Source organism: Echinops telfairi, unplaced genomic scaffold, assembly GCF_000313985.2.
Source record: "Echinops telfairi isolate 266 unplaced genomic scaffold, ASM31398v2 ScPeMD7_443;HRSCAF=831, whole genome shotgun sequence".
Lineage (NCBI taxonomy): Eukaryota > Metazoa > Chordata > Mammalia > Afrosoricida > Tenrecidae > Echinops > Echinops telfairi.
The window spans coordinates 85,295,775-85,306,591 of record NW_022104341.1 but is presented as its reverse complement, the minus strand read 5'-3'; the positions used below and the strand labels follow the sequence as shown (position 1 = coordinate 85,306,591).

The following is a 10,817-nucleotide window of genomic DNA, read 5'->3' as shown; positions in this document are numbered from 1 at the left end:
GTCCCCTCCCTGTGCCTCTGTTTCTTCCTCTGTGGAGTTGTGGTTATCCCCATAGGTCTTGTGTGATTTTAAAATGCACTAAACACCTATAAAGTACTTAGAAAACTCTTTTGATCCTTACTGTTGGGTGGACGGATGAGAATGGGGCAACCGTTTGTATCTTCCTTTCCCAGAGCTTCCCTAATGGTAAATTAGCTAGTAGCTCCAGAGGCGGATCCATGAGCTGGGACAGACTCGCAGAGAGGAACCAGAGAACTCCTCTGGCCCAGGCCCAACAGCACCCATCCCCGCACGATCCCCGTGCCTGTGGCTAACAGCCTCCACACTCTGTCTGCATTATGCTTCCGCAGGAAAACGTCTCCCTGATCAAGGAGATTAATGAGCTCCGAAGGGAGCTGAAGCTCACCCGCTCCCAAGTCTATGACCTTGAAGCAGCCCTGAAATTGGCCAAGAAAATCCGACCAACCGAGGTTCCAGAAATCGGTAATGTCACCCAGTGTTTAGGTAGTTTGGGCAGTGAGTCCAAAGGACAGTGGGAGCCAGGGGCCGGGCCTCCCTTTGACTGCCACTACTGCCTCTCCTCACTTCCCTTGTGTCTCGTCACATCCGCACCTGACCTTCTGGGCGCCTCTCCAGACCACACACTTTCTCCTCCAGAGGATTTGAAAGGCTCTGACTATCCCAACACTTACAGGTCCAGGATCCCTGGGGTTTAACTATGACCCATAATTCAGACATTTCATATTTCAGAAGGAACGTAATATCTATAGCTATTTATACAAGCCCTGGTGCCGTAGTGGTTACGAGTTGGCCTGCAGTTCAAAACCACCTGCTGCTCCTCAGGAGAAAGACAGGGCTTTCTACTCCGACAGTTAGTCTCAGAAGCTCACAGGGGCAGTTCTACCCTGTCCCCTAGCGTTGCTATGAGTCTGGACCCACTCGGTGGCAGTGAGTGAACTCTCTATCTCTATCTCCATAGTATGGTTATAAGATAAACACCCTCAGGGCCGTCTGATCACACACGAGTGTTTCTGTAGTGAAACATGAACAGTCACACTAGCAGGGGAATCGATGCATGCCTTGATGCATGCCTTGATGCATGCCTTGATGCATGCCTTGATGCATGCCTTGATGCATGCCTTGATGCATGCCTGGAGTTGACTCGGAGCTCGCGGCAACCTCAGGTAAACAACACAGACTATGTTCACTCGTGCGCCACCCGCATGTTTGAGTTGGTCCTTGCAGCCGTTGGGTCAATGCATCTCACCAGGAGTCTCTCTCCCTCGATGACCCTCTGCTGCACCAAGCATGATGCGCTCTCTCCTCGCAGGAGTAACTCATCAGGATGACGGCTCACAGCAGGCTCGTTGGACAGTGCTCTATTCTGAGCCATAAAGTTTCCACTGGCCAATTTTTCTAAGTGGATCAGTGTGTTAGGTCGGATTGACTAGAGAAACAAATTCCGGGGACACTCATATATATGTGTGTGAGAGAGAGCTTTATATTAAGAAGTAATTATATAGCAAGCAAACATCCAAGCCCAGTCCAGGTCAAGTCCATAAGTTCGATACTAGTCTGTAGTCCCTCTTCAGACTCGTGCAGCCATAGCAACAGTGCGGAATGCAGGAACATCACCGGCCGGTGGGTGCAAACTCTTGTGGACCCAATGGTAGTGGCAGCATCACAGGGCTCTGACAGCTCCCAGCAGGAAGGTGGAGGGAGAGAGGGAGAGGGAGGTCCCCAGGATCCTCTTTATGAGAGGGCCACACCCACAAGGAGACACCATCAGGCTGTAACTGATTGACAGGCTGGACTCCACCCCTTCACTGTATTTGTCAAGATGACACGAAATTATGGAACTACCACAATCAGCCTTCTTCTTAGTCTGGAGGAACCTCTGAACCCTGCCCTCCATGGGTGGCCCTGCTGGTACTCGAATTACTGGTGGCAGCGTTTCCAGTAGCATAGCAACGCACAAGCACCGCAGTGTGACAAACTGGCAGACAGGTGGCGAAGTGAACAAAGTGACTAAAGAAAGGCTCCGTTTTTAGAGCTTTCGTGCCCTTTAGAATTATGGATAAAGGACTGTGGACCTATGCCATTAAAATGAAGACAAAAAGAACGATTTGAAACCATTGAAAGGGAGAGGGGTATGAATTGCTTAAAGATGAAAGGAGTGTTTCCTGTAATTATATCCTCAAGTTCTTCTGGATTCCTGACGGCCAAAGCACAAGGGAAATGAAAAAATATGGTAGGTTACAATTCAACGTTTCCCCCCAACATGGGCTCTGAGGGGGAGCTGGATCGATGGGGGGAGCGGGGTGCTGCAGAAGCAATGCCTACACATTACCCTGGATTACCGGCTGGAGTGCAAACGTTTTCATTGCCGAAATGGGGGTAGTGGGCCACATCGGCCTGGAGACCCTGAGTCCGCACTGTTTGAAAGCGAACCTTGCACGGCCACTGAATTCCGAGAGACACCGTCACAACGAGGTTCATGCAGAGCGTGTGAGACAGCACAGCGGGGAGGCTCCGGCTTTCAGACAGTGAGGAAACCCTCAGGTGGCCGCTTCTACTCTGGGCAGGCAGTCAGACCAGGAAATTCAGCTGGCATGAGTCCGTTTTCTATCTAGCCCGCCCTTTGGTGCTGAGTTGGAGCCCTGGGCTCTAGGGTGGCTACGAGTTGGCACCCACTCAACAGTAGTGGGTTGGGTTGGGTTGCGATTTGGAGTAGGGTCTGGCCGGCCAGCCTGGCTAGAAGCACACACTCTGGGGCCTGCCCGAGAGCTACTGGGGTGGGAGGGTGGTTTCCCAGGGAGCCACCTTCCCTCGGCCCCTTCCGTGGGAAATCAATCCAGCATGGTCCAAATATACCGTTTCTGATGGCTTACATTCCAGACTAGAGCTTAAAGACGCGGTAGACTGCACACTGAGTGTCCCAGTCAGTTGTCTCGGGTCCTGTCGGATACTACTATCATTGGAGGAAGTTGGGTGAAGGGTCCGCGGGAACGCTCGGTACTGTTGGTCTTTCCAAACTCTGTGTCGGTGTGTGCAGCCCCGGGCACCGTGGCTCAGCACTTGGCTGCTCTCTGAGAAGCTGGTGGCTTGAAGACCCCACTGCCACTCCACGGGGAAGAAAGCAAGGTGGCAGCCTGCTTCCCTGCGGATCACAGCCCTGGAGACCGCTGAGATGCGGCTGTGCTCCTCTGTGCAGCACGGCCACTCCGAGTTGGAATCAACAATGCACAACAGTTACACACACAATATTTCAGTAGTAGCGTGCATGGCTATCGATCGAGCGATCGATATCATGCTGTGGTCACGCCTGCCCTTTGAGTGAGAGCTGCATGCAGTTGAGATAAGAGTAAGCTTTGCGGCAAGCCCGCGTTGGAGAACCACCATGTGATGAAGGCAGAGACGGACAGCGGGCTGTCCTGGAGGGGAAGCCAGCCTCTCTTGGAGAAGCCTAGATGTGCTGACGAACCATCCCCAAAGTTCCCCTTCAAAAGAGCCTTCACTCTGCCCCGCATGCTCTGCTCGCAACACTGTTGAGCTGAGCTGCCCTCCAGGCACTGCAGGTGCTTCATAGGGGATGATGGAAGATTTCAAGTGTATGCAAAACCGGAACGGGCCAATGAATGCCCATTAACCTTTCCCCTGGCCTGGGTCAACAGGGCAGTGCTGTCCTACCCAGTGAGGAGGATGAGAGAATGGACAGCCCCCACTGGAGTGGCCTCCGGGCAGGCAGCCTGGGGGCGCAGGAGATGGGCTGGCTTTGGCTGGTGCTCAGCATGTGCCTTCTCCCACCAGGCAGTGAAGTGTGTCGACCCCTTCCCCCAGTCCCTGGATCCAGACTGCCAGTCTCAAGGACTCTGTGGGGAGGGAGGGAGGGACAGGGGGCCCTGCGAAGCGGCCCCATCAGCCCTGCTCTGTCACCCGCAGCACCCAGCAAGGACCTCTCCAGCACGGCCCTCCCCATGCGGCTGAGTGATCACGAGGAGACGGAGAGAATCATCGAAATGCAGCGCTTAGAAATCCAGCGCCTCCGGGACCAGATCCAGGAGCAAGAGCAGATCCCGGGCCTGCACCCCCTGAGCGTAAGCCGGCTGCCGTCCTTGGTGGAGTCCGAGGTGGACTTGAGCATCAGCCTCACCTGACCGCCCACTACCACCCCAGCCCCCACCCCACGCGGCGGGCCGTCCTCAGCCTCGGGCCCCAGCCAGTCTTCAGCACTCTGAGTCCACGCTCAGGGGCTGGAGTTCCTGCGGCACGGAACCCACCCAGCCTCGTTGTCCCTACCCTGGAGAATCTGGGACACAGTAGAATAAACGTGTTTGCCCACCATGGTGTCCCTTTGCTTACCAGGAAGCTGGGGAGAGGGAAGGGCAGGCTCCAATGCTGCTTCTGTCTGTCCCCAGAGGGCCGTGGGTTCGAATGACCACAGCCACTAGAATGTCTTGATAATTTAGAAGAGTCTGTATTCGGTTATAACCGGACTCCTAGAATCTAAAAGCACTTCTTTGATTGCAGTCCCGAGTCCACCTTTCAGTCCATCTTTAAAGGCAAAAAACTCATTGATCCTTTGTCTAAGACTTAAGCAAGCGTGGACAGAAGCAGAAAGCAAAATTAATGTTACTGCTCTTTAGGGTTAGGGAGCGTTACAGGGTACAGCATTATTAGAACATTCTGGTAACTTCAAGAAGAGCAAACGTGCATTACAAGGTTCCTTCCTTATAAAAGAAACAATACCAACATTGACTATAACATCTGGTTACCATAACAAGCTTAACTACGCCATCAGATTACAACATCACAGGGAGTGATATTGGATGAGAACAAACGTTATATTGAAGAATAGTCCAATCTAATTGTAGTGTCCAGAACCTGGGAATATGGGAGTACCTTTTAAAATTCCTCAGCAGCACAGACTTTCCCACAGAGGAGGGAGAACGGGCAGGTCAACTAGCAGTCAGCTTTCTGAGCTGGGAGGGAGGAACGGGCAGGTTGCTTAGCAGCTGACAAAAATGGCGTTTCTAAAACAAAGAAGAAAATGGCATTTCTTTTGCTAGCCTGCCTCAAGAACATGCCCGACTTCCGGGCTGCCCAGTACTGCCTTGCCATGGCCTTAAGGACTCCCAGCTTCCATCTGAAAGATCACCAGACCAGATTTTCTGTTCTACTGCTTACGTCGAGATCAGACTCAGCCGCCCCGCGTGATCCTTGGTAGGACATGGATTTGACCTTGTGTGTACAGACAAGGGGAAGGTGAACGTCCTCAAAGCTGGTCCTGCTCTTAGGCCTAGAAGCAGGAGTCTGACCTGTGCCCCGCTCTAGACTTGCCATCTCTGCTGTGCTGACGCCACCACCCCCCTTTCAGTCCTAGGAGTAGGTTTATCTCCACACAGCTCCCTACTGGGAGGCCCAGCCACTGACAGGTACCAGGAGAACAAAAGAGCCAGGTGCTCCCATCTTCACCCGCCTGCCGAGGACACGCACCTTTCTACTCCCAGATAAATGGTTAACTCCTCAAGTCACCTCTGGATGTCCTTGCCCTGGTGATTCCACTGCTGCTTTCTCCCATCCTCCCCCAGCCTGCCTTCCCCCAGCGTCGGACACTGCCAGGGTTCATTCCTCACAGTGCGAGCCGGGGCTTGGCTGGCACGTTGAGCAGGGCTCTCTAGAGGCCTGGGGCTGACAAAGGCAGGTCCACCAGGGGAAAATGCCTCAGTTCTATGCAGTCCTGTGTCTCCTTAGCAACTAGCTTCCCACCCCCAAGCCTGCACTCAGAGGAGGGCCAGCTTATCCCCTCTGATCTTTTTCCTTTGTCTTCATACACAAGTTCAAGTTCATAGGAACCCTCATTCTGTGTCATACCACGGCCTGGATCACATTCTAATTCACTGTGACCCTGTAAGACAGGGTGGAGCCGCTGCATGGGGTTCCTCGGCCCGTCCATCTCCATGGGCAACCAACAGCCTCATATGTCTCTCTTGAAACAGCTGGTAGGTTTGAACCACCAACGCTGTGGTTAACGATCCAATGCAGAACCACTGTACCACCAGGGCTCCTACCCTTCCATTCCTACATGTCTCCGCCCGTACTGGGAGAACAGACTCAGAGTAGGGAAGAAATCAAATCGGGCAAGCTTCTGGGAGACCACGAAGTCACGGAGACACCAACTCATGACATGCTACACAGCGGCCACGGCCCGAGCAGAGCACACCCGCGAGCTTGCTGCAGAGCCAGGCAACGTTTCCTTCGGCCCGCCCAGGGCACGTGGGCGCCAACTGGGCAGCAACCATATAGCATTTTAGCCACAGTGGGTTTTGTTCTGGTCCTCCAGAAAGTGACCTTTGCACTTGTCTTCTTCCATGAGCATCCGCCCCCTCCGTCTGCTGGGTTAACTCCCACAGGTCCTAACCCCAGAGCGGTAGACGAGCTCCTCGGGGCTCAGACTTCTTTCCACACTCGCCTGGTTTTCGTTTCACAGAAGAAACAAACCCCACTGAGAGTCACTTCCCAAGGTCCTGCCACACGGACCTTTCTTAGAAATGGCTGCGCTCTTCCCATGTATCCTTCTCTTTACCTGAGTGTCCCCCCACCACACCACACACCCTCCCTTAGGAAGCCCTTGGCTGTCCTTCATCTCCGCTTCAATGTTGCTTCCTCAGAAGGACGCTGCTGCTAACCCTTCTGAAGCACATGCACCACAACCCTCACCGTGAACTCTCGGCGTTCCCTGTCCATCTCCCCACGAGGCCCTCAGTTCCGTGAGCGTAGGAGGCTGTGTCTGTTTCCAGTTTACTCCGGAATCCTATGGAGAATTGAGGGGAGCCCATCGTGGAGGCAGGGAGACCATTTCGTGTTGCTGCCCAGATGTGAAGGATTCCTGGCCGCACTGTGGGATAAAGTGTGGGACTGTTAACCACAAGATTGGCTGGTCAAACCCACCAGTCCACTCTGTAGGACAAAAATGAGGCTAACTAGCTGCTCCCATAAAGACCCACAGCCCTGGAAACACTGTGCCGGGTGACTAGGACTCTGTTGGGGTCCAGATGTGAGAGGAACAGGCTTAGACTGAGATAATAGCAGTGGAGAAGGAGAAGTGATCTTTTCCAAGTTGAGGAGGTGATGGGAGTTAGCCACGCAGAGGGAGGTGGGAGGTGCGGGAGGGCCTGCTGGAGGGTCCGAAGACAATCCCCTGCAGCTCAGAGGTTGGGGGCACATGTTACCATGAACTTGGCTGCACCTCCCAGGGAATCTATCTGTGCCTTGGCTGCACCTCCCAGGGAATCTATCTGTGCCTGGGCCGGCCGCTGTGAAAGTCACAGCCTCAGGCAAACCTCCACAGGAGGACAAACGGACAGATGGGGGAAGGAGCTAATATGTAGCGATTTCCAAATAACAGATTGTTCAACTTAAAAAACAGCTCAGCATCAAGGCACCGCACTTCCCCCATCGACGGAGCTGGTGAGAGATAAAGAACCCCAAACGGAAGAGAGAAGTCAGCTGCGCAGGGTCCCGCAGGCAGGGCCAGAGGCCCACCGCCCAGGCGGTCCCACAATCCCATGTCCTGCGTGTCCGCACTGCCCGGCAGAGACACCCGAACAGAGCACCACTGGCCATGTGGTGGGGCTAGAGGGGCGTGACACCGGAATCTAAGGCAGAAACAGTCAAAGGAACTGAAAACTCCCAGGTTACGCCCTCGCTGGCGAGGAGGAAGTGGAAGAGGAGGAGACCCAGGCCAAGGAAAGTCCGACCCACGGAACCAGGCACCCCAGCCCGCAGCTCCGAGGACGCTCTTCTGGCCACGCACAGGTGAGTGCACCTGGCGCCCGCAGGGCCGTCTAGCTTTCAGTCCTGCTGCAACCTGTGGAGTCGCATTGGTTCTCCTCCTGCCTCTCCTCACTCCTTAGGGCACAGGGTGCCACCCTTTCCTTCAGGGCCCCTTTGGCCAGTTGATGAAGTGGGCCTAGGGATCCTGGTACCCTGGTATGCCCCCCTGGCCACCCACACAGCGAGGTGGACTTAGCTACTGAGGCTGAAGCCCATTGTGGGGACTCGGGGATTCATTCAATTCCAGTGTAACAGCTGGGCGCCTTTGGAGCTGCTGTAAGAGCCACCAAACTCTCTCTTGGGGCCCCGATCTCTGCTGAGCACCTTCTTCTAGTGTCTTGGCATCAGTCATGGCCAGACAGCATGAGCTGCCCAACAGAGCCTCCTCTGCCGGGCTGTTTCTAGTGCCGAAGACCCTGGCCTACAGAAGGTTCGGGCATCAGCAGCCACCTTTCCCCCACGGCTTCAGAAACAAACCACGGATAGACCTAGATGGAGCATATGTCAGTAGCTTTACATTCTGATAGTTTTGTGTAATAAAGGTTCCTGTGATTTGGTAGCAATGCTTTTTGACTTACCCTTGAAGTAAAGATTTATTGGAGAGAGAATGTTTAATCACACACACACACACACACACACACACACACAATATACAGAGCCCGGGTAGCAAAATGCTTATGCACTCAGCTCCTAATGGCTGGCAATCTGAGTCCACCAGGCGTTCTGCAGGAGAGAGATGTGGCAGGCAATCTGTTTCCACCGAGACGTGCGGCCTTAGGCGCCCTGTAGGGCACTCCGACTCTGGCCTGTAGGGTCACTGGAAGTCTAAATCAACCCAACAGCAACCTGTGCGGCCTGGTAACGGACACCGTATACAAATTAAGTAATATTGTCCCCCCTTCCAAATGAGGAGACTGGGGCACAGAGAAGTTAGGCCATTTTCCCTGCAGTCACAGAGCTAGATCTGGGACATCTAATTCCCAAACCAGTGTTCCCTCCACAAGCCATTCATTCACTGAGCAAACCTTTACTGAGCACCTACGATACTCCAGGCCTGTTCACAGAGCTAGGGGCACAGCAGCGTACAGACACAAATTCCTTCCTTTGTGAAACGTATGAGCCAGGGGTGCAGACAGACAACATTGCAGCTAGATTTTGTTTTTAAGTAGATCACAGGTTAGACGGCGCTGAGTGCTAAGGAGGCACACCAAGGATTGAAGAAAAGAAACCGGGACGGAGGATTGGTTATACTGGACGGGGTCACCAGTTGAGACAGGGTGCCCGGGAAGGTTCCTCCAGGAGGCTGGCGTCTGAGTACATTCCTGGGAGAGCCTCACTGCTTATCTGGGAGAAAAGCACCCAGGTAAGAGCGAGCAAGGTGGGGGGGGGGGGCGCTGAAGTCAGAGAGGGCCTTGACTGTTTCTCAGAGGCAGGTCACTGCAGGGACGCACCTTGTGACAGGATCACCCAGGCTGCTGGTTGAGAATAGTTTGAGGTTGGACCATGGGTACCCCATGGCTCACGGTCCTCCCCTCAATCCCTGCCCCCTGCCACATACTCACCGCCAGCTGATGGACCTGAGGGCGGTTCACGCCTTCCGGCCGTCATTACCGGGCTGGCCCTTGTTTGAGGGCAGAGTCCAACCCTGAAGGAGCCTGCCTTCCCACTGCTAACGCCGAGGCATTTGATAAGACGCAGGCTAGAACAAAGACTCACATAGTCAATATTGAATGTGAGTACATTTTGTCTCCCTTCCCCTCCCATGGAAAACAGTTCTCTTCACACTCCACGGGAAGGGGAAGGGAGGGACAGCTGAGTGTGGGTCTGACTGGGGCCAGACCTCCTTGGGGCCGGAGAATCGATAAACCCGAGACACACACAGAAGAGCACTCCCGCGGTCAGTGAACGCTGCCAGGCCCCTGGCGTGTCCCTACCGCTCCTCCACCTGCAGGGGACACTTTTCTCATGCTTTGCTGAAGTGGCAGGCTGAGTGCCTGTACCCTCATGGCCTAGGCCCTCCCACTGCAACCTGCCCTCCCTTTCTCCAGAGGAAGGGCCACACACAGCGACGGAGCATCTGAAATGCGGGGACTTGGAACCGAGACACCAGGGGTACAAAACGCACATCGAATTTTCAAAACTTAGTACAAAGCGAAAGCCTGTAAAATACCAGATCTCCTTAATCACCGGTGTTTCCAGTGAAAATACTTAGGGGGCTTAATGGGATGGATATGAATGTCTTCGTTTCGCCTTTGTTAATTAGCCGTGAACTCGACTTCTACACTCACTGCCATCATGTTGATTCCAACTCACAGAGGACCCTATAGGGCAGGGTAGAACTGTCCCTATGGGTTTCTGAGATCCTAAGTCTTTATGGGAGGAGAGCGCTTCATCTTTCTCTCATGGAGCTGTGCAGAACTGCTGACCTGCAGTGACCACTCCCAGGGCTCCTCGCTGGCTATGAGAGTGTGTTCAACAATGCACTGGGCTCGCGCTGTGTTTCAGTGGACAGCCCGGACTAGTTCTGGCTGATCCCACACTATCTCCACGGAACAAAGCAAAGAGAAGCACAGGCAGGCCAAGCTGATGATGGAGAGAGCTTTAGGTCCATTTTCTTGTTCATCCATGCTGGAAGAAGAGAAGCAAGAGCCCTTACAAGGGTGCAGTCTGAGAGATGGTGAGAGCCTGCTCCTACCCACCGCCTCACCCAGCCAGAATGGTGTGTGGTAGCAGATTCATTTATTAGCAGAGCTCTGTCTCTGTCCCTGTCATACTTCCAAACCCTCCATGGGTCCCTGGCCCAGGCCAAATGCCTCGTCGCAGCATTCAAGGCCTTGTACAGCCTGAGCCAAATTTGTCTCATCTGCCTTCTGTCCGTTCATTCATTAATTCAACCCGTATTTATTGATTACCTTCCATGTGCCAAGCATAGTGCTGGCTACTAAAATCACAATGATTTACAAAACACAGTTCCTGAACCT

General features: G+C 53.8%; 1 protein-coding gene across 1 annotated transcript in view; it reads left to right on the top strand.

The window, feature by feature from the left end:
- CFAP57 (cilia and flagella associated protein 57) overlaps positions 1-4,199 on the top strand; it is an 82,519-nt gene extending 78,320 nt beyond the window's left edge. The window contains exons 21-22 of the mRNA XM_004699700.2: positions 351-483; positions 3,943-4,199. Coding sequence (XP_004699757.1) covers positions 351-483; positions 3,943-4,157 — 348 coding nt within the window. The 3' untranslated portion in view covers positions 4,158-4,199. The remainder of the gene's footprint in view (positions 1-350; positions 484-3,942) is intronic.
- Positions 4,200-10,817: the final 6,618 nt, after the last annotated feature.